General features: G+C 36.0%; 1 protein-coding gene across 3 annotated transcripts; it reads right to left on the bottom strand.

The window, feature by feature from the left end:
* Positions 1-944: 944 nt before the first annotated feature.
* On the bottom strand, positions 945-11,358 carry si:dkey-56e3.3 (uncharacterized). Of its 3 annotated transcripts, XR_010896721.1 has the most exons (8): positions 10,899-11,358; positions 10,681-10,790; positions 8,762-8,867; positions 8,274-8,504; positions 7,901-7,992; positions 6,890-6,965; positions 5,322-6,738; positions 945-1,015 (listed from the first exon to the last, which is right to left on the bottom strand). XR_010896721.1 is itself a non-coding variant. In XM_067404401.1 (7 exons), exons 1-7 carry the CDS (start codon positions 11,161-11,163, stop codon positions 5,951-5,953), a joined length of 1,659 nt encoding a protein of 552 aa, XP_067260502.1. In that variant the 5' UTR covers positions 11,164-11,358; the 3' UTR covers positions 3,486-5,950. The 3 variants fall into 3 exon arrangements, 2 of the variants coding, with proteins under 2 accessions (XP_067260502.1, XP_067260501.1); XM_067404401.1 differs by lacking the exon at positions 945-1,015 and having other exon boundaries at positions 3,486-6,738; positions 8,283-8,504; XM_067404400.1 differs by lacking the exon at positions 945-1,015 and having other exon boundaries at positions 3,486-6,738.
* Between the last annotated feature and the right edge of the window lie 13,172 nt (positions 11,359-24,530).

Below are 24,530 nucleotides of genomic sequence, written 5' to 3' on the forward strand. Positions count from 1 at the left end.
AGTTTTTATTTGGGGGCATAAAGGGTTAGTTCACCCAAACATATCAATTCAGACATTATTTCTTAAAGGTGATTTGTCAAGTTTTTCCTGCTGGTTTCTGTTCATATCAGTAATGGAGCCTGACTTCCAGAAGCTTCATGACATTATTTGATGATGCTTTTGAAGCTCCATTGTATGAACAGAAACCAGCAGAACGAACTTGACCAAAATCACATCCTCAATGTCCTTTGGTCTTTGTCTAGATGCTCTCGGTGGCTCTGAAATCACTGAGGATGAAGAAATCACAGCATCATCGGGGTCAGATGAGGCAGTAAGGGCCGGTGGAGTGATGGAGGGTCTCGTGGCTCTACACCATTTCCAGGATCTGCTGTGGCTCTCCATCCTCAGTGCTCACACCAGTCACATCCTACAAAAATGCACAGAAATAACACAAAAACTAAAAAAGTAAAGTAATTTTAACAGCACAATGTAATCCAATTTCTGTATTAGAATTAATAAAATTTTATCATATACTTTATATATTTGTTTCAGGTTTTCCCTTTTTTTTCTTTTTTTCACAAATGCCGCCATCACCTTACCTTGCAGGTCGTGCTCCACCACAAAGCTCTGTAGCAAACATACAGACACATACAGACCGGGCTCACCGCCACCCGTTGGCCTCAGGAAAACAGTGAACAGTGGACGACATGCATGTAAGCGAATGAATACAGGAGAATTATGCCAAAGTCATTTCGAAATGCTACAATGCCAACAGGTGGCGCTTTCACCGTAACTGAATATTGCCATTTTGATGTCTTCAGGCCAGGACTATTATCGAACATGTGAAGTTAGGAGCAGATCGGACATTGTATGCCTTAAAGTTAAAAAAATGTGACTTTAACACAAGGAAACGTGTTTTTGGTTTTCAATACTCACATTTGACTGCATCTGAGCCGCTTTTCTCCTCCCTGTTCAACGTATCCTCTCCCATGGCCTCCTGGGATAGAAAAGTATCCATCGAGGAACACTTCAGAATCTGCACAGAAGCAGTAGGCCATCCGTGAACTTCTTACTCCTTTATGATTGCTGAGGTTTCTGACATGCGCATTCGCTCACCTACTGCTTTTCCCTAGGCCACTATCAGGGGCGGCTCAAGCTTTTATGGGGCCCTAAGCAGAATTTTATTTGGGGGCCCCTCAGTTAAAATAACTTAAGATAAACAGTATCTTATAAAAAATAAATGAAAATGAACAAAATGGACAATATTGATAAAAAATTAACAATATTAATATTAAATATTTACATAATGACATAAAATGAACAGCTCAGATGGACCTGTTGGAAGATAAAAGTAATAAATGTATTAACATTAAAGGAATAGTTCACCAAAAAATTAAAATTCTCTCATCATTTACTCACTCTCAAGTTGTTTTAAACCTAAATGAATTTCCTACTTCTGCTGAACACAAAATAAGGTATTTTGAAGAATGTGAGTTGCTGGTCACCAAAATATCTTATTTTGTGTTCAGCAGAAGAAAGAAATTAATACAGATTTCATCAATATCAACACGCTGATTCATTTATGCTCCGATGCTTCCTGAAGCAGTGTTTTCAAATCGGCCATCACTTGTTATTTTGTTTTTACGGCGCACCAAAAATATTCTCTGTGCTTTATAATATTAATATTGAACCACTGTACTCACATGAACTGATTTAAATATGTTTTAGTACCTTTATGGATCTTGAGAGGGGAAATGTCATTGCTGGCTATGCAGGCCTCACTAAGCCATCGGATTTCAACAAAAATATCTTAATTTGTGTTCCGAAGATTAACGAAGGACTTACGGGTGTGGAACAACATGAGGGTAAGTAATTAATGACAGAATTTTCATTTGTGGGTGAACTAACTCTTTAAGTATCAAATCAATAAATATGTATACAACATTATCTTTATATTATAATTGTAAGGAACCCAGGAAAACCAGAAACCTTCTCTTTCTTTGTGGACTCCTCATTGAAAAATATGATAATCTATGTTACAAGCAGTTCTCTATGGTTCACAAGCCCATCAGGTAGACAAATGTTGAGCTGAGTATTGCATATAACTGATTATATTCATTATTAATGATCAGTTCTCTTTAATGGCATTATTTACCTCCACAGGTGGTTTTCAGAGCAATGAAGAATTAAGTGGAAAACTGGGGATGGTTCAGCATGTGGGCAATTTTTATACAGTGCGTCTGAATATACTTGATCAAGTACACTCTAAAAAGAAATGGTGCTATATAGTACTAAACGTGGTTCTTTGGCTCGTAATCATAAGTGTGGTATAGCACTAAGTCTTGGAACAGTAGTTCTTCAGTGGTTCTTTGGGGTGGTTAAGGTGATAAAGCACCACTGCCATAAAAATAACTTGTTAAGCCCCTTTACGAGCCAAAGAACCACTGTTGGTGCGGTTTAGCACAATTTTTGTTGAAGTAATAAAATGCGATATGGCACCTCTCATGGGTTCTACATAACACCATTTGACACAAGTGCTGTAGAGCACCTTTAAAGATATGGTGCTACATAGCACCAAAAGTGGTTCCCCTATGATTACGAGGCAAGAACCACTTTTAGTGCTATATAGCACCTTTATAGGCCTTTGGAACATTAACATTAGCTAATTACAGGCCTACACCATCAAAGGTAACGTTTTCTCTCTCTCTTACATTTACATTTTCAAATGTACACAAGGTACTAGAGGTATGTTAGATTTTGCTGTATTTAGCCGAGCAGACTTTTGGGTGGCTCGCCAATGTGTAGCACAGTTCTTCAGTATCGATGTCAGCACGCCGGCCTTCAAAATATCTGAACCCAAAGTTCTATCTGTGGGACAGAACTTTATACATGAAGACAAAATGGCCACAAATAATAGAAAACTGTTAGGACCTCCCACAGGAGATCAATCCCTGCAATCTACTCTGAGCAATGCTTTGTCTTTCACACCCCTGTTTCTGTGAAATGTATGTATACAATAATATTGAACATTTCTTTCAATTATTGTAGGTGTGGAAGAATTTTTATTCATATGTATACTTTTTATGAATATGTTCTGCTTATGGAACATTGTGTTGTTTATATTTTTGTATTGATTAAAGAGACAGGATGTAGTTAATTTTCACAAGGATTGCATGTGATCTCACATGCTTCTCTGCCTTTGCTTAAACAAAGAACAGTTATTGATCTTATAGATGTGTATGATCATTGTATGACAGAAAATAAGAAATGTGTGACTACCACAAGTAGTGAAGAAAGAATACGCTTGTATAGAAGCATGGTAAACGTTTCTAATATGGTAAAAGAAACTATAATTGAACAGAGGCTTTGGCCTTGGAAGTTATAGAGATATAAATGTGGGAGGGAGGAGAGAGCCCTCCGTTCTTTGTCACATTCTGCAGCAACTTTGAGTATCTGTACTGTTGACCTTTTCTTGCAAGAAAGAGAATTGGATGTGTTTGTCTCTTACATAGTGATATTTTATTTGCAAAAACATAGGGATAATATTTCACATTTTTTTGAAAGGGTAATCTACTGGACATCACTAGACCCATGGCTAAAAAGTTAAAGGGGTCATAAACTGCATTTTTTTTTTTTTTTTAAATTATGTTTCCTGGGATGCACAATAGTATTTTTACTACCCTTATTTTAGCCCTCTGATTTGGGGCATCTGATGTGAGACTTCAGTGTAATGAATGCAAATGCTTTCATCGTAACTGGCAGCAAACACAATGTAAATAGGAGATTTGTTGATTCTAAACAGGAGTTTTGGCAAGAGTCCTGAACACTCATGCTGTGTGATTGACAGTTCCAGCAATCGTAAAGGAAGCATTCTTTGATTGCTTTCTTTATGTAATTGAACTACCGTTTACATAACATTATTTTCATCCTACTAAGAGAAACAATGTGAAGTTAACCATTTAGTCAGTGGTTTGATTTACTGAAATGATTTTGAAACAAAAACATCTGACTGTTGGCCTACATGAATCATTACATATCAGAAATCACTGATCACTGGTAATTTTGGTTAGACATGTACACATAATCTGTACATATCAAACGATCTGTAACAAAACAATAGTAAGACAGTAAAAACTTTTTTACTCAAACAAGTGTGTTGCACCGTTCCTGTCGGATCCAACATAGAAGGCACAGCATCATTTTTTTTTCATTTCAGGCTGTCTGCAAATCCAATGCAGCTACTGTGTTTTTCCACAACCTGGCACTGCACAACATTTAGCACTCTTCAAAGGCATGTTTATCACTTAGTTGCTCAATCCAGTGTTAGCGTCACCTATGTTATTTACCTACTATTTGTCGTGCTCCAATCAGTGAGAGGGGCTACTGAACTCTAGGGTTCATGATGGCACCAACCCAGCAAGAAGCTTGTTTTTATCCATTGAGAATTGTCTGGATCACCAAAAGTGGCAGTTTCAGAACGTAACCACGTTTTTAGTGGGAAGTTGTTGAAAGGGATTTGTGATGTCAAAGGGTTAGTTCACCCAACAATAAATTTGTCATTAAGTAATCACCCTCATGTCTTTCCAAAAAATTTAAGACCTTCATTCATCTTTGGAACACAAATTAAGATATTTTTGATGAAATCCAAAGTTTTTTTTTTAATTTTCTATCCGCCATAGAAAGCAATGTAATTACCTTATTCAAGGTCCAGAAAAGTAGTAAAGACATCGTTAAAATAGTCAACGTGACTACAGTGGTTCAACCATAATGTTATGAAGCAACATGAATACTTTTTAGACAGTGCAGGCTTCCGGGTTCTACGTCAGAATGCTGACTCATCATTGGCCGGCTCCTGCGTCAGCATCATACGCATAAATCGTGCTGCTCACAGAAGCCTGCACTGTCTATACAACTTAAAACAGCGTAGGAGACAGACAGGGAAGAGACAAAAATGTTGAATTGTTGAAAAGTCGTTATTTTTGTGCAGAAAAATATTCTTGTTGCTAGTTTTTGCTACTTTTCTGGACCTTGAATGTGGTAATTATGATGCTTTTTATGGGGGATAAAAAATTTTTTTAATCAAAAATATACTAGTTTGTGTTCTGAAGATGAACGAAAGTCTAAAGGGTTTGGAACAACATGAGGATGAGTAATTAATGAGAGAAATTTCATTTTTAGGGTGAACTAACCCTTTAACTACCTAAAAGGAAATGGTTTCAGAAAGCGTCTAAGATCGCATACTCTCGATTAATTATTTTGAATAAACAATTGCTTCACGACCACTAAAAAAGTAAGGTCTATATAGTATGAATATGTGAAGTATGAATGTAATCTAGACGTACTACATTCACCATGTAGTCATTATCATATGACCAGCAGTACCAGCATCAGTTGTGTCGCTTCACTGCCATTCACAAATCCTCTCCAGTGGCCTCATGGGATAGTAAAGTGTCCATCGTATGCACACTTCAGAATCTCGCCTGAAGTACTAGGTCATCCAGGTACTTTTGCGTACTCTTTTATGAGTACTGTGAATTCAGACATACTTCTTTTGTCACATACCTTTTTTTGCCTAATGTATAGTAGCAAAGTATTCGATTTCAGATGCAGCCAACAAAAACTAATCTATTGTGAGAGACATACCATATTCTGTCCACCTTATTTTTCATGCAAGAGCAGGTACGGCCATTTGTAAACTGAATGCATCTGGCTTTCGGTGTCATTAGCTTCTAGTTAATTTAGCTGTACAAAACGTTACACTGCTTGATGGTGCAAACTGGTATTTCTTACAATATTGTTTTAATTTATTATAATTATTGATATAATTATCAATACATTGGTCTGTAGCACAAATTGTTTTACCATTTTCTACACTTCTCGTTATTTCCTTATAGCAGCTAATGAGTCGAAAGTCTCAGAAAGAAAATAGCTAAGTTCAGTATTGAAAAATAAGGTGGAAGACTTGTGAAGTCTACATTTGTCCAATCGAAACACAGATTCTCTGTTGGTGTTTCACCAAAATGTACTTGTGTGCAAAGGTCCGCCCACATCGATCGCAACTGAAAGGCTTCTCACGTGTGTGGATCTTCATATGCGTTTTGAGGTTTGAAGACTGGTTGAACATTTTTCCACAAAGGTTACAACCATAAGGCTTTTCACCTGTGTGAACAGTCACATGCTTTTTCAGGTTACTTTGATCTGAGAACTGCTTGCCACAGTGCAAGCATCTGAATGGTTTTTCTCCTCTATGGATGCTGTGGTGTCTTTTGAGACTAGATGCCTGACTGAATCTTTTACCGCAGAGTGTACAGTTATGGAGCCTCTCCCTGGTATGAAGTTTTTGATGCAAAAGGAGAGTGCTGGGTTGAGAGAATGCTTTTCCACAATGTTTACACATAAACTTGTCTTTCCTTTGCATGTGAGGAGAATCTGACTGTTTGAAAGAAAAGCACGTTGTGAAGGGGGACCGCTCGGATTGAGAAATGTTACCTCCATCGCTGTGTGTTAAATGGCCTTCCATATCAGGCATAGACAAGCCATTAGAATCTATTGGAGTTGCATAGGAACACATAGGATCTGCGCTCCCTCTATACATCAAGTACTGATTCACAGAAGGTCCTCCATTGCATTCAGATTCAGCGTAGGATTGATGGTTTGTGGTTGCATCTAATCTTCCGGAAACCCATGAGGCATAGGAAGAGACAGGCTGCAATTTAGTCTCAACGTCTCCATCACAACGTCTGTCCATTCTGGTTTCACCTATTGTGAAATACAACATGCTTCAATTACAGAAAAAAGTGAGCAAATATCTAGTAATTATGTCCCTGAAATACAGGCTCGCAACAAGAATTCGTTTGTAAAACTGACACTTCAATAAGCCATTCAATAAATAATACAACTTTGTAATTACCATTCAGTAAATGTGTATCTTCACTTATATCATTCACTTCTGGGTCCTCGAGAAGATCAGGTTGCATTCCATTGGACTGCCAGAGGAAAAAAACACTGATGGTGAATTTTTGTCATTTTGACTTCTGAAAGCAATTTTAGCAGAAAATATTATTGTTTGTATTTTTGACAAACTACCTCTGTACTGTGAAATATGAAATTTGATTTGTCTGTTACCTTTACAATAAGGTCCCATTAGTTAATGTTAGTTAATACATTACAACTAACTAAATAATAATGAGCAAATAAAGATATTTTTGTTAAAATCCGATGGCTCAGTGAGGCCTGCATAGCCAGCAATGACATTTCCTCTCTCAAGATCCATTAATGTACTAAAAACATATTTAAATCAGTTCATGTTAGTACAGTGGTTTAATATTAATATTATTAAGCGATGAGAATATTTTTGGTGCACCAAAAAAACAAAATGACGACTTATATAGTGATGGCCGATTTCAAAACACTGCCTCATGAAGCTTTGCAGCGTTATGAAGCAGCGTGTCGAATCATGATTCAGATTATTCTCACATGAACGGATTTAAATATGTTTTTAGTACATTAATGGATCTTGAGAGAGGAAATGTCATTGCTGGCTCTGCAGGCCTCACTGAGCCATCGGATTTCTATGATGCTTTTTATGGGGGATAAATTTTTTTTATCAAAAATATCCTAGTTTGTGTTCTGAAGATGAACAAAGGTCTTAGGGGTGTGGAACGGTATGAGGGTGTGTAATTAATGACATTATTTTCATTTTTGGGTGAACTAACCCTTTAAATGTGTGCTATAATTAAATAGTGTGCTTATAAATTGCTGTTGAGATTCTAAGTTGAAACGGAGTAGAGGCTTGGTCCCGGAAAAAGGGCAGCAGTTTGGAAATTGCCACAGCTGTAGAAAAGCAATTTGTGTGTCATGAGTGTAATGTGATTGTAACAAAGGCAGATTTCTTCAAAAGTTTACCATCTCTCATACTAACCTCTTGATGGCAGTGCTGGACTGTGTCCTGGTCTATGAAGTTTGCTTTATGAACTGCTACAAAGACTCCTGAATTCCTGTACTGGGCGTCATCTTACCAAAAAAGCAAGAAGTTGTAATAATTTAGGGTAAACAAAGAAGAATTTTCATTTTAAATCTCAATATCCATTCAAAAGTTAATAGATTTTTCTCATGAAAATAAAATAAAAAAAAAACGATAAAAAGATAAAATAACACTATTATTAATAGTTACATTTCTTTATATGTTTGACATTTTATGAATCTATTCCACACTATACATAACATGCATAATAACTCACTGGGTTATACACTTTATCCCTTAAAGAAGTTACAAATAATAACAAAAAACCCACCATACTCACGATTTTCAGCAGTCTTTGTTTCTCCCCCTGGTTGTTCACACCTCATGTTGTCAGGTCTCTCCTCTTTAATAATGAGAACATCTGGTTCATCATCCCCTTCAGACTGATTGACACAGTTTCCTACCTCTTGACTGCAGTGCTGGACTGTGTTCTGGTCAATGACGTTTTCTCTGGGGATTGTTACAAAGACTTCGGCACTCCGGTACTGGGTGTCATCTTTAACTGCAAGACAGATGTACCAGGCATGTGTGTGTGTGTGTAATATTCATATGTAATAAAATAGTTTTTTTCATATATTTTATTACATTATTATTTGATTGAATAATTTCTCCTTACAATCTTTACCATATTTTATCTTATTGTTGACTTGAATTACATGTCAACTAATCTCAGAACTGACCAAAGTTATACACTTTACCCCTACCTAAGTTACAAAGGACAAAACAATTAAACAAAAACATAAAAGACCCCATACTCACGATTTTCAGTAGCCTCTGTTTCACTTTCTGACTGTTCACACCTCATATTGTCAGGTCTCTCCTCTTTAATAATGAGAACATCTGGCTCATCACCACCCCCTACAGACTGATAAAAAGGTTGCCATGATTCCCGAGAGGAAATGTGTATGGAAAAGAAAATCTGTTCTGAACAGTATCAGTGGTGATACTATCAACTGATAGGGGCTAGACACACTATCTTGATATCTAGAGATATGGGTGGCCAAGAGCTTATAGACTAGTGTTCAAAAGCAAAATTCAAATTAATACTTTTATTGAACAAAGATGCATTGTATTGATCAAAAGTGAGAGTAATGGCATTTATAATATCACAAAACCTTTCTATTTCAAATACATTTTGTTCTTTGGGACTTTCTATTCTTCAAAGAATCCTGGGATTTTTGATTACACAAAAATATTAAACAGCACAACTGTTTCTAGCATTGATAAGAAATTTTCTTGAGCAGCAAATCAGCATATTAGAATGATTTCTGAGGAATCATGTGACACTGTCATCCAAATCACAGAAATTAATTACATTTTAAAATATATTAAAATAGAAAACAAACTATTTTAAATTGTAATAATACTTCACAATATTACTGTTTACTAGTAATACAAATATTTCAAAACCTTACTGACCTCAAACTTTTGAAAATAATTATATATATATATATATATATATATATATATATATATATATATATATATATATATATATATATATATATATATATATATATTATTATAAACAAACACAATTTAATGATGGCAAGCAACATATTTGGGAAACTCAAAATAAAGGCACACTTACGTATGTATGCCACATCACTCTAAAAACTTAATTTCTATATTATTTTTATAGGCATCATTGAGATGCTGCTAGTATAATGACAAAAGACAAAATCTGTGATAAATGGGAAAATAAGCATTGTTAGGAAAACATTTTGAGTGCTTTGAGATAAAGATATTGATATTGACTGCTTCACGAAGCTTCGCAGCATAAGGAATCAGTGTATCTAATCATGATTCGAAACGCGTGTCAAACCGCCAAACTGCTGAAATCACGTGACTTTGGCACTCCGAACTGTTGATTCGACACAAAAGATTTATAACGCTCCGAAGCTTCATGAAGCAGTGTTTTGGAATCGGCCTTCACTAAATAAGTCGTTATTTTGTTTTTACGGCGCACCAAAAATATTCTTGCCACTTTATAAAATTAATTTTGAACCACTGTACTCACATGAACTGATTTAAATATGTTTTTAGTACATTAATGGATCCTGATAGAGGAAGTGTCATTGCTCCCTATGCAGGCCATCAGATTTCATCTAAAATATCTTAATTTGTGTTCTGAAGATGAACGAAGGTCTTACGGGTGTGGAACGACATGAGGGTGAGTACTTAATGACAGAATTTTTTATTTTTGGGTGAACTAACCCTTTAAGAGAGGTTTGCAGATAACCAACGATTATCAGAGAGTGTACAAAATACAAAAAACAAAAAAAGACACACACACACACACACAAAAATGAAGTTTAAAGGGTTTCACTCAAAAATGACAACTCTGTCATTATTTACTCACCCTCAAGTTGTTACAAATCTGTATAAATGTCTTTGTTCTGCTCAACACAAAAGAAGATATTTTGAAGAAAGTTTGTAACCAGGCTGATTTGGGGCACCATTGACTTCCATAGTAGGAAAAAATAAAAATAAAAGTCAATGGTGCTCCAAAACTGTTCAGTTTCCCACTATCTTCAAAATATCTTCTTTTGTGTTCAACAGAACAAAGAAATTTATAGAGGTTTGGAACAACCTGAGGATGAGTAAATGATGACAATTTTTGGGTGAACTATCCCTTTAAGGCAAGGAGTTACACTCAGTTCATTGTTTATGCAGACCTGGTCAAGTCTTTCGGGCTGAAGAAGCGAGACGTTATCGCAGTGAACTGATCCATCTTCATCACTACCATCGTTATCACACAGCGAAGCGACTTTTACGCTGATTCGCCCTGGAAATAAGCATAAGTCACTTCACCGTTGACAATTAATTTACAATAGTGGCTTTTAATACAACAGAGTTAGTCCGAAACCAGTCTAACTGGTGCAACCACCCTTACCTGGTGCTTTTTCGTGAACACTGGTTCTGGTTATAGCAGTTGACTCGTTCATCAGTTTATGCGCTCTTCGATAAAATGAATCCCTGATTTCTATCGTTTTTAATTTCTTTTTGAGGTGGTTATTCTCCTTTTTTGTTTGTGATATTTCAAGCTGCAATTCAGCATAGCTGTCCTCAACAAGTTTGCAGATTTCTGCCACAGCGGCGTTTGCAAGTACTTCCATAACTGAAGCGATTTGCGTTTGAAACGTAACAAAATTTGCCATTGCGCTGAAATCTGTTTTGATTAAGCTTATATAACATTAGTGAGCCATTTCAAATGAGTGTATGTACGGGTCTGGGGTTCTCTCTCGAAACGCGAAGCTGGCCACAATGAGTCGAAAACATCCGCTTGGGATTTTTAAAATAAAAGCTCTCATCCTTTTTTTTATTATTATTGCAGAAAGAAACAAGTACAATAAGGCAATACAAGAAAATCCAATAGAGCAGTGCGCAGCAAAATATAAAAGTAAAATGAGAGAAAGAAGAAAAGAAAAAAAGAAAAATTACACATCAGGGTCTTCTAGTTTAAATTTCCTCAATAAGCTAAGTAGTTTCTTCCTGTTATGCATTTTAACAAACCTAAAGATTTACAGTACAACGAAAATTATTTTTTAAAGACAGAAAATAATGGTTTTGTCTGAAGGCACTTACATTTGTGAATGAAAAATATTCCCAAAATAAGAAAATTATTTAGCAAAAATTGAATGTGTGTATCTTCCATAATAATACCAAAAATTAAATCATTTTTAGAAAACTGAGAATTCACCTTAATAGGAACTTTAAGTCACATTCAAAGAAAAGATTTACAGTCGTTTCAATGTCAGAATTACAGAAAGTACAATTATTGTGGTCAATATTAAAGGTGCCCTAGAATCAAAAATTGAATTTACCTTGGCATAGCTGAATAACAAGAGTTCAGTACATGGAAAATACATACATTGAGTTTCAAACTCCATTGCTTCCTCCTTCATGTGTAAATCTTATTTGTTTAAAAGACCTCAGAAAAACAGGCGAATCTCAACATAACACTGACTGTTACGTAACAGTCAGGATCATTAATATGTACGCCCCCAATATTTGCATATGTCAGCCCATGTTCTAGGCATTACACAAGCCAGTATTAACGTCTGGATCTGTGCACAGCTGAATCATCAGACTAGGTAAGCAAGCAAGAACAATAGCGAAAAATGGCAGATGGAGCGATAATAACTGACATGATCCATGATTACATGATGTTTTTAGTGATATTTGTGAATTGTCTTTCTAAATGTTTCGTTAGCATGTTGCTTACATACTGTTAAATGTGGTTAAAGTTACCATAACTTCTTACTGTATTCACGGAGACAAGAGCCGTCGCTATTTTCATTTTTAAACACTTGCAGTCTGTATAATTCATAAACACAACTTCATTCTTTATAAATCTCTCCAACAGTGTGTAATGTTAGCTTTAGCCACGGAGCACTATCAAACTCATTCAGAATCAAATGTAAACATCCAAATAAATATTATACTCACATGATCCGACGCATGCATGCAGTATGCATGACGAACATTTTGTAAAGATCCATTTGAGGGTTATATTAGCTGTGTGAACTTTGTAAATGCACTGTATTATAGTCGAGAGCTCAGGGGGCAGGGAGCGCCCGATTTAAAGGGGCCGCAGCCTGAATCGGTGCATAGTTCATGATGCCCCAAAATAGGCAGCTAAAAAAATTAATTAAAAAAAATCTATGGGGTATTTTGAGCTGAAACTTCACGGACACATTCAGGGGACACCTTAGACTTATATTACATCTTGTAAAAACTGGTTCTAGGGCACCTTTAAATCTATGTCTAAGAAATTCTGACGACGGATACATATCATTAAAAATTTGTACTTCCTTGGCTTTGGGAGGTATGGGAAAAGAGAGATACAAAGTTCTTAATCTATGAATGGAGTTCTTGGGAAAAATTTGAGTTACGTTATTTCGGCTGGCTTGATTTGGAAATTTATATTGAGTTAATAAAGTTCTGATTAATTTATTTGGCAAACTACTTGTAAAAAAATCTTGACCATTTATTTTTAAAGATGGTAAATGCAGAGCTTCAGTTAGATTGGGCACGGTGTGACTAACCATCTGTACAAAGGCTAAAAAAAGCTCTCATCCTACTGAGTGATTTTCATGTCGAGTTAGTTTAACTTTAGCACAATATCACGATTAAGTGAACATGGCGGTTCAAGTTCCAAACCTGTATGGATTTCTTTCTTCTGCTGAACACAAAGGAAGATATTTTGAAAAATGTTGGTAACCAAACAGTTGATGGGCCCAACTAACTTCCATAGTACAGTTAACTTTGGAATATATTATGGAAGTCAACTGATTAGTTACCGACATTCTTAAAAAGATCTTCTTTTGTGTTCAGCAGAAGAAAGAAATTCATACAGGTTTGAGCAACTTTAGGGTGAGGAATGATGACAGAATGTTCATTTTTTGCATGAACTACAGACACTACAGGCAAAAACATGGTTTTTATGCACTAGTCAGTATGAATAGATAGAGATAGAAATATTTATTTTATTGTACTTTAAATGCTGTTTTCTCAAAATGTGCTTTTTTCCCTTCAAATGCACTTATTCCTTTTTATACTCTGAAGGTTTTGCAGAGGGGATTGTTGGGTAATTTGCCTGATTTTATACAGCATTTTATTCTTAAAAACATGGTGGCATTTGTTTTTTTTTTGTTTTTCTGGCAGTATTTCTCATTTTTGGAGTGATAAAAACAGATATCCCACTCTAATATGTCAACAAAATGAAACAAGAATTTTGAACATGGCTCTATCCAATGCTCAGATTACTGTTCTGCAAAAATGTTTGCATTAATGTAACCAATCATCTGTGGAAGTACTGGGTGTTTTGCCTTAATAAAAAACCATATGAATCATTCATAAAATGCATAGATTTTAAATGCAACAAGAAAAATGGTACATGGATGTTCAAAAATCATGGCAAAAAGAAATAAGTTGACAGTTAATGTTGACTGGCAAAGTAGTGGTTTATAAAGCTTCATTGTGCAATTTAGTATCAGTCTATCTCAAGTGGTCCAACAGAGGTTGCTTGACAATTTTAAATCTTGCTATTTTTGTGCCTTCCACTATCTTTAATGGCCTATTGCAAACCAGACCACAGCGGCCTACTGCCTGCTGCCTTGTTGCACATCTGACATAAAACATGATTTGAGCAATGATGTTAAGCATAACCTCAACAAATCTCAAAGCAACTGTTGCTTTGTGGATATTCAGTACTTTAGAACTTTTTTAAATCGAGCTTGAATAAGTTGTAAATGTAGATACATTTCTTTCCGCCTAATGGAACAACTGAGAAACACTGAGAAGTTTTGATAATATTGTAGTATAAACTACTTTGATGTTCAAGACAATGGCCAATGATAAAAAGACAAAATTTTGTATAGTATTTTTATTAGTTTTTTGCAGTTTGACATGTTCATGCCAATGACTTGCAGAACCTACATTTGCTTTGCAATTATAAAGTGCATGTATGAATATATAAGTATGAGTATATAAGCAACTCTAATTCAAATCTTCTACCTTTGTCCCTTTAAGTTAAATGTGTAATGTCAAGTAGACATGATTTGCACAAGATTATTAATCAACTGTAAACTGAATAATATAAATATATACAAATAAATAAAAACAATACATATCATTATACACTACAGAGAAAGTATTAAGAAATCACATTTAGTAACATTTTATGGAGACCCTGTTTGTCTAGCAATACAGGCATAATAAAATAAATAATTTATAAAATAAAATAAGCATTAATTTATTACATGAATTACTACAAAGGAGGGAGTATTGAAAATCCAAAGCTTAAATTATATTTATGTTTTCACTGGTGTTCAGTCCTTTTTTTGCACTCTAAATATCTCTAGAAGAGGCTGTTTCGAGTGGTATACTGCACGTTGTAGGACTGTCTTCTGTGCCAACGTCTTCTGATTGCTGCACAGCATCCACAGAGTAAACACTAAAGACACAAACAGACAAATTGAGAGTTAAAGTCCTGGAAGGGAACACTTTACACTTCAAAACATTTTTAATCAGCTATACAATTATAAACCTCATTAAAATGGCAGGTTTATACAGGAAAACACATCCCTGTCATGAATCACTTCACTATCAAAGCACATATTTGAAATTCAATCATCATAAAACTTACGCAAAGGAGAATCCAGCAAGGTATAAGCCCGAGGACAATAGCCACAGGGACAATGATAGCCACAACCCATGCTGCATTTGTACTGTTGTTTGGGACTGTAGTATTAATGGTGGTTGGAGCAGGTGTGGTAAAAGTGATGAAAAGTTGTCCGACCAAGCGACCAAAAACTGTGTAACTGTTGCTGTCATTTTGTGAGAAAACATAGGTAACATTGGCGATAATTATGGAGGAACTTCCTGAATCACTGTGGGGAGATAAAAACATACAATGAGAAACAAAAAAGGAAATAACTAAACATTATCTTGCCATTTTGTATCAAAAACATCCCACTGGCAAAAGTAGATTTCTTTAAATCATTTAGACATTTCTGCTCAACAAATGAAAAATAGTAGTGGATCAGAACTCACCTGAAACTGGCTGGAATCAATTGCAGAGCAGCTGAGGGGTTATTTAGGATCGCGATCACCTGAAGAGTGAGCAATAAATATTAGAGAATAGCAGTTAATGTGATTAAAATACTTTGTGAAAGACCACAATATCCAAGCCTCTCCAACTCACCAAATTATTTATCTTGTTTTGTATTTCTCCATAGGCTTGATTCCTTTGTTTATCATTCACGGATAAATTGTTGATTTCAAATTCAAAGTCGAGAGCATAGGCAGTGTCATTAATTCCTTAAAAATATATAACAAGAATAATTAGTCGTATGTGTGGGTGGAGAAATTTCATTATCCATTTTCATGAATCATTATCCATAATTATTGATTATTTTCCTTCTAAAGAAGCCATAAAAGCTTACTACAGGTCTGTGCGATGTACACTGTTTGCATTCAAATGTTATACTCACAAAAAAATAAAAAAAATACACACAAAGAAGAGAGAAAAACTCACTTGAATAGGTGACATCCGCCTTGATCACAGGGTCACTTGGGATTACTGTTGCTCTGGTAGATAGTTTAGTTGTGAGATTTGAGGCCAGCACAGATTTAACTACCCTTAGAACTTCACTCTCACTTGGGACTGGGCCCAGAGTGACAAACACAAGGCGAATCTTAATAACCACCTTATTAATACTAAAAAAAAAGAAAGCAGAAAAAAAGACAATAAATAATTGTAAATGTAAAGAAAATGAAAACAACTGGCTTTAACAAAATTACTCATTGGACTTACGGTTGTGGAGTAGTTGCGCTCGCTGTTGTCACAGGGCTTGTCGTTGTCAAAGTGCTCTCTGTACAGGAGAAGGAGGAGAATCAGACTTTCAATTATAGTATTTGGTCTTTTTGGTGCAAGACATAAAACATGACAAACATGATTGTTTCGGACTGTAGGTTGGATATGGTAATACCTCTGATAACCTGGAGAAGTTCCTGGATAAAGATGCTGGGTTGTGTGATGTTACTGTTTGAGAAAACATATGTAACATTGGCCTGAATCGTGGTGGAATTGCCTCTGTTGGGAGATTAAAAATTTGCAGTTAGAAATGAAAGTCAATAACTGAATTTTTTTTTAGACACCTACCTGCATACAAAAGCTATCAAACTAACAACAAAGAAGATTTTTTAATAATCATTAGAACATATTTGCTCAAGAAATCGAAATTGCTTACGAGAAATCTGTGAAATCGCCTGGTTGGAACTTAATTGTAGGAGCTGTGTCATTATTCAGGATCTTGTTCAGCTGAAAAGTGAAAAAAAAATTTTTTTTAGATGACTTTATGTGGTTAAAATAATGACTTTTTGTAAAAGACCACTGTATTGAAGTTTCTCCAACTCACCAGTGTATTTATAGAGTCTTGTATTATCAGGTAGGTTTCATTCCTGAATTCAAGTTTCTCAGACATGGATACATTGCTGATTTCAAATCCAAAGTTGAGAGTATAGGCGGTCTCATTAATTTCTGAAAAATACATAACAAAAATAATTACTTGTGTGATAGTATATGCGGATGGTAAAAAAATCATGCATTCTTTAAGATTATTAAATTACCGAATTGACTATTTTCCTTAAAGATCAGTGTATATATGCGCTTACTACAGGTTTACATGATGTACACCATTAGCATTCAAATGACATATTCACATCAAAAAGAAGCCAAACGAGGAAAGAAACACTCACTTGTATATGTGATATTCACAAAGTTCACAGGATCACTCAGGGGTTGTGCTCTGCTGCCTAATGTAGTTATGAGACGTGAGTAGAGCAGAGTGTTGGCCACCTGAATAATCTCATTTTCATTTGGTAGGGGACCAAGTGTGACAAACACAAGCCGAATAAATATAATCACTCTGCCAAGCCTACAAAGATGATAAAAAAATACACATTAAAACAGGAAATGAAAATGAAAATTTTAAAGATCAGACTGGAATCATTGCTCTTACACAGTCGGTGGAGAAGTTGTGATTGTTGTCAGAGGGCTGGCTGTTGTTGAGACTGTAAAATAAAGTAATGATTAGTGGAGGAGGCTTACAGTTACAGTATTTAGTGTATGAGGAGCAATTCATTGTCAGTTTTGACAAACCTGTCTGTAAACGAAGCTCATTTAGGAAGCTGACTGGTTGTATGGCATCTCCATCCTGGAAGGTGTATCCCATACTGCCATTAACCTGGTTTGATGTGCTCCTGTGGGAAAACAGAAGATATCTGTTAGGGACATCGATTCATAGTGCATTTTTTTGGGAAACATTTTGAAGAAAATACAAATATTTTATATATATATATATATATATATATATATATATATATATATATATATATATATATATAACTTTAAAAAGATAATATGTGAGAACATATGATATACAGTAAGTCAGTTTGCATCTTACGTGAAGTTGGATGATTCGGGTTGTAATGTTGTATTGCCAGGTTCATTCAGAAGAGTGTTCAGCTGCAGGTGAAAATCAAATCTTTCATTAAACTCTGAAGAAGGTTTATATCGTATACAGACTGCTGTATTTCTTAATGATGAATGTTTACCGCATTATTGACAACATCCTGCACTTTCGTGTAGGTGTTGTTTCTGAGCTCAGGGACTTCAGGCATGCTGATAATACTCAGACTAAACGTAATGACCACAGCATACGAGGTTTCGGAAATCTCTGTTTGGAGACAAATGTTACGTTTTTATTTGGTTAAACTTGTTTTATTTGTTGCCATTTCAAAAGCTTTTCAACCTTACAGGATAAAACTTACTCTGATATGTGACATTCACCACCTTCACTGAATCATTGAGCTGTGACTCTCTGTTTTGCCGGAGAGTGCTGATAGCATTAAGGACCAGAGTTTCACTGGGGACTGGAGATGAGGAGCTGAACAGCAGCTTGCTTGTGACCACTGCTGTACCAGATCTGTAAGAGCACAACATTTATTTGATCTATATCACAACTTTTGCAATAAAATTATTTCTCTATTTTTGATTGAAAGATCTCAAAATAGAAAATCAACACTTACATTAGGTTTTGAGAAGTCACAGAGGAACCGGTTGTTGATTCTGGAAACACTGTTGTAGTGGTCAATTCTACAATCATATATATAAAGAAAAAATTAATCTTTTGTGATTTACAGCAAAAGTCATTTTAACTTTTAGAATTTAGTATAGCCACAGATCATCATTATCGACATACGCAATAGAGAACGAAGCTCATTTAGGAAGCTGACTGGTTGTATGGCATCTCCATCCCGGAAAGTGTATCCCATTCTGCCATCAATCTGGTCGAAAGTGCTCCTGTGGGAAAATCAGAAGACATTGTTTAAGGACTTCAGTCCATATTTCTAAAGAATTTCCAAAAAAATGCCAAGAAAAATTATGTTTTTTTTTTTGTCCATTTTAATAAGCTAAAATGTGCATGGACAAAATGAAGATTGCAAAGTGAGTTTGTATCTTACGTGAAGTTGGATGATTCGGGTTGTAATGTTGTATTGCCAGGTTCATTCAGAAGAGTGTTCAGCTGCAGGTGAAAATCAAATCTTTCATTAAACTCTGAAGAAGGTTTATATCGTATACAGACTGCTGTATTTCTTAATGATGAATGTTTACCGCATTATTGACAACATCCTGCACTTTCGTGTAGGTGTTGTTTCTGAGCTCAGGGACTTCAGGCATGCTGATATTACTCAGACTAAACATAATGACCACAGCATAGGAGGTTTCGGAAATCTCTGTTTGGAGACAAATGTTACGTTTTTATTTGGTTAAACTTGCCATTTATAACTGTTATATTTGTTGCCATTTCAAAAGCTTTTCAACCTTACAGGATAAAACTTACTCTGATATGTGACATTCACCACCTTCACTGAATCATTGAGCTGTGACTCTCTGTTTTGCCGGAGAGTGCTGATAGCTTTGAGGACCAGAGCTTCACTGGGGACTGGAGATGAGGAGCTGAACAGCAGCTTGCTTGTGACCACTGCTGTACCAGATCTGTAAGAGCACAACATTTATTTGATCTATATCACAACTTTTGCAATAAAATTATTTCTCTATTTTTGATTGAAAGATCTCAAAATAGAAAATCAACACTTACATTAGGTTTTGAGAAGTCACAGAGGAACCGGTTGTTGATTCTGGAAACACTGTTGTAGTGGTCAATTCTACAATCATATATATAAAGAAAAAATTTATCTTTTGTGATTTACAGCAAAAGTCATTTTAACTTTTATAATTTAGTATAGCCACAGATCATCATTATCGACATACGCAATAGAGAACGAAGCTCATTTAGGAAGCTGACTGGTTGTATGGCATCTCCATCCCAGAAAGTGTATCCCATCCTGCCATCAATCTGGTCGAAAGTGCTCCTGTGGGAAAATCAGAAGACATTGTTTAAGGACTTCAGTCCATATTTCTAATGAATTTCCAAAAAAATGCCAAGTAAAATTATGTTGTTGTTTTTTTTGTCCATTTTAATAAGCTAAAATGTGCATGGACAAAATGAAGATTGCAAAGTGAGTTTGTATCTTACGTGAAGCTGGATGATTCGGGTTGTAATGTTGTATTGCCAGGTTCATTCAGAAGAGTGTTCAGCTGCAGGTGAAAATCAAATCTTTCATTAAACTCTGAAGAAGGTTTATATCGTATACAGACTGCTGTATTTCTTAATGATGAATGTTTACCGCATTATTGACAACATCCTGCACTTTCGTGTAGGTGTTGTTTCTGAGCTCAGGGACTTCAGGCATGCTGATATTACTCAGACTAAACATAATGACCACAGCATAGGAGGTTTCGGAAATCTCTGTTTGGAGACAAATGTTACGTTTTTATTTGGTTAAACTTGCCATTTATAACTGTTATATTTGTTGCCATTTCAAAAGCTTTTCAACCTTACAGGATAAAACTTACTCTGATATGTGACATTCACCACCTTCACTGAATCATTGAGCTGTGACTCTCTGTTTTGCCGGAGAGTGCTGATAGCATTAAGGACCAGAGTTTCACTGGGGACTGGAGATGAGGAGCTGAACAGCAGCTTGCTTGTGACCACTGCTGTACCAGATCTGTAAGAGCACAACATTTATTTGATCTATATCACAACTTTTGCAATACAATTATTACTCTATTTTTGATTGAAAGATCTCAAAATAGAAAATCAACACTTACATTAGGTTTTGAGAAGTCACAGAGGAACCGGTTGTTGATTCTGGAAACACTGTTGTAGTGGTCAATTCTACAATCATATATTAAAAGAAAAAATTAATCTTTTGTGATTTACAGCAAAAGTCATTTTAACTTTTATAATTTAGTATAGCCACAGATCATCATTATCGACATACGCAATAGAGAACGAAGCTCATTTAGGAAGCTGACTGGTTGTATGGCATCTCCATCCCGGAAAGTGTATCCCATCCTGCCATCAATCTGGTCGAAAGTGCTCCTGTGGGAAAATCAGAAGACATTGTTTAAGGACTTCAGTCCATATTTCTAAAGAATTTCCCAAAAAATGGCAAGTAAAATTATGTTGTTTTTTTTTTTGTCCATTTTAATAAACTAAAATGTGCATGGACAAAATGAAGATTGCAAAGTGAGTTTGCATCTTACGTGAAGTTGGATGATTCGGGTTGTAATGTTGTATGGCCAGGTTCATTCAGAAGAGTGTTCAGCTGCAGGTGAAAATCAAATCTTTCATTAAACTCTGAAGAAGGTTTTTATCGTATACAGACTGCTGTATTTCTTAATGATGAATGTTTACCGCATTATTGACAGCATCCTGCACTTTCGTGTAGGTGTTGTTTCTGAGCTCAGGGACTTCAGGCATGCTGATATTACTCAGACTAAACGTAATGACCACAGCATAGGAGGTTTCGGAAATCTCTGTTGGCAAAAAACAGTCAAAGCTTGAGATTAATCACTTGTTAAAACATTTATATTTTAAATACATTTCAATTCAAGATAATGAAACTTACTCTGATATGTGACATTCACCAACTTCACTGAATCATTGAGCTGTGACTCTCTGTTTTGCCGAAGAGTGCTGATAGCTTTGAGGACCAGAGCTTCACTGGGGACTGGAGATGAGGAGCTGAACAGCAGCTTGCTTGTGACCACTGCTGTACCAGATCTGTAAGGAGCACAACATTTATTTGATCTATTTCACAACTTTTGCAATAAAATTATTTCTCTATTTTTGATTGAAAGATCTCAAAATAGAAAATCAACACTTACATTAGGTTTTGAGAAGTCACAGAGGAACCGGTTGTTGATTCTGGAAACACTGTTGTAGTGGTCAATTCTACAATCATATATTAAAAGAAAAAATTAATCTTTTGTGATTTACAGCAAAAGTCATTTTAACTTTTATAATTTAGTATAGCCACAGATCATCATTATCGACATACGCAATAGAGAACGAAGCTCATTTAGGAAGCTGACTGGTTGTATGGCATCTCCATCCCGGAAAGTGTATCCCATCCTGCCATCAATCTGGTCGAAAGTGCTCCTGTGGGAAAATCAGAAGACATTGTTTAAGGACTTCAGTCCATATTTCTAAAGAATTTCCAAAAAAATGCCAAGAAAATTATTTTATTTTTTTGTCCATTTTAATAAGCTAAAATGTGCATGGACAAAATGAAGATTGCAAAGTGAGTTTGTATCTTACGTGAAGCTGGATGATTCGGGTTGTAATGTTGTATTGCCAGGTTCATTCAGAAGAGTGTTCAGCTGCAGGTGAAAATCAAATCTTTCATTAAACTCTGAAGAAGGTTTATATCGTATACAGACTGCTGTATTTCTTAATGATGAATGTTTACCGCATTATCGACAACATCCTGCACTTTCGTGTAGGTGTTGTTTCTGAGCTCAGGGACTTCAGGCATGCTGATAATACTCAGACTAAACGTAATGACCACAGCATACGAGGTTTCGGAAATCTCTGTTGGCAAAAAATCACTCATTTTTATTCAGTCAAAGCTTGAGATTAATCACTTGTTAAAACATTTATATTTTAAATGCATTTCAATTCAAGATAATGAAACTTACTCTGATATGTGACATTCACCAACTTCACTGAATCATTGAGCTGTGACTCTCTGTTTTGCCGGAGAGTGCTGATAGCTTTGAGGACCAGAGCTTCACTGGGGACTAGAGATGAGGAGCTGAACAGCAGCTTGCTTGTGACCACTGCTGAACCAGATCTGTCGATAGCACAATATTTATTTGATCTATTTCACAACTTTTGCAATAAAATTATTTCTCTATTTTAGATTGAAAGATCTCAAAATAGAAAATCAACACTTACATTAGGTTTGTGGCTGGAGCAGGAGATGTGCTGGCAAAAGATACAGTTGTGCTTAACAGACCTCCTGTAGTTGCTTGAAATGCAGTTGTTGTTTGAGTTGCAATTGTGCTTGGAACTGTAGCTGAGATATCAGCTAGAACTGTAGTGGTGGGAAGAGCAGTCATGGTTGTCATAGATGCAGCTGGTGTTCTTGGAGGTTCAGTTGTTGAAGTTGGGGATATAGTTACTTGTGTTGTGGAGATAGGCATACTTGTTACAGCAATAGTTATGTTTTCTGGAGACACAGTTGTGATTATTGGAGGTGCAGTTGTTGTCGTAAGTGCTGTTTGACTTAGAGTTGGAGCTGTATTGGTAAAAGCAATAGTTGTGCTTGATAGAGGTGCAGTTGTTATTTGGAATGCAGTTGTTATTGCTGCTGTAGGCATGTTTGTGCTTTGAGCTGAAGCTGATGTTTGAGCTTGAATTTCAGTGGTGGGATTGTTATTTGTTGTTGTTGCTAATGTTGATGTAGCTGGAGATATAATTAGAATTGGAGATGAAGTTTCAATTGCAGTTGTTGTTTCTGAAGTTGTAGAAATTGTTGTTGAAGCAAGTGTTGTGGTTTCTGAAGTTACAATTATTGTTGCAGTTGGAGATTCAGATGAAGTTGGAGCTGCTGATGTTGTAGTAGTGGGAGATGAAGTTGTGGTTGTTGAAGCTGTAGCGGTAGTTTCTGCCGTTGTACTTTCTGAAGTTGTAGGCAGCACTGTTGAAGTAAGAAGTGTTGTTTCTGTACTAACAACTGTGGTTGTGGGAGCTTGAGTTGTTGTGAGGTCAGGAGATGTTGTGGGTTCAGCTGTAGTTGTGATCGAAGGAGCTGCAGTTGAAGTTTCTGAAGTTGTAGAAATTGTTGTCGAAGCAAGTGTTGTGGTTTCTGAAGTTCCAATTGTTGTTGCAGTTGGAGATTCAGATGAAGTTGGAGCTACTGATATTGTAGTAGTGGGAGATGAAGTTGTGGTTGTTGAAGCTGTAGCGGTAGTTGTAGCGGTAGCGGTAGTTTCTGCTGTTGTACTTTCTGAAGTTGTAGGCAGCAATGTTGAAGTAAGAAGTGTTGTTTCTGTACTGACAACTGTGGTTGTGGGAGCTTGAGTTGTTGTGAGACCAGGAGATGTTGTGGGTTCAGCTGTAGTTGTGATCGAAGGAGCTGCAGTTGAAGTTTCTGAAGTTGTAGAAATTGTTGTCGAAGCAAGTGTTGTGGTTTCTGAAGTTCCAATTGTTGTTGCAGTTGGAGATTCAGATGAAGTTGGAGCTACTGATGTTGTAGTAGTGGGAGATGAAGTTGTGGTTGTTGAAGCTGTAGCGGTAGTTGTAGCGGTAGCGGTAGTTTCTGCTGTTGTACTTTCTGAAGTTGTAGGCAGCACTGTTGAAGTAAGAAGTGTTGTTTCTGTACTGACAACTGTGGTTGTGGGAGCTTGAGTTGTTGTGAGACCAGGAGATGTTGTGGGTTCAGCTGTAGTTGTGGTCGAAGGAGCTGCAGTTGAAGTTTCTAAAGTTGTAGAAATTGTTGTCGAAGCAAGTGTTGTGGTTTCTGAATTTCCAATTGTTGTTGCAGTTGGAGATTCAGATGAAGTTGGAGCTGCTGGTGTTGTAGTAGTGGGTGATGAAGT

Source organism: Chanodichthys erythropterus, chromosome 12 (genome assembly GCF_024489055.1).
Source record: "Chanodichthys erythropterus isolate Z2021 chromosome 12, ASM2448905v1, whole genome shotgun sequence".
NCBI lineage: Eukaryota > Metazoa > Chordata > Actinopteri > Cypriniformes > Xenocyprididae > Chanodichthys > Chanodichthys erythropterus.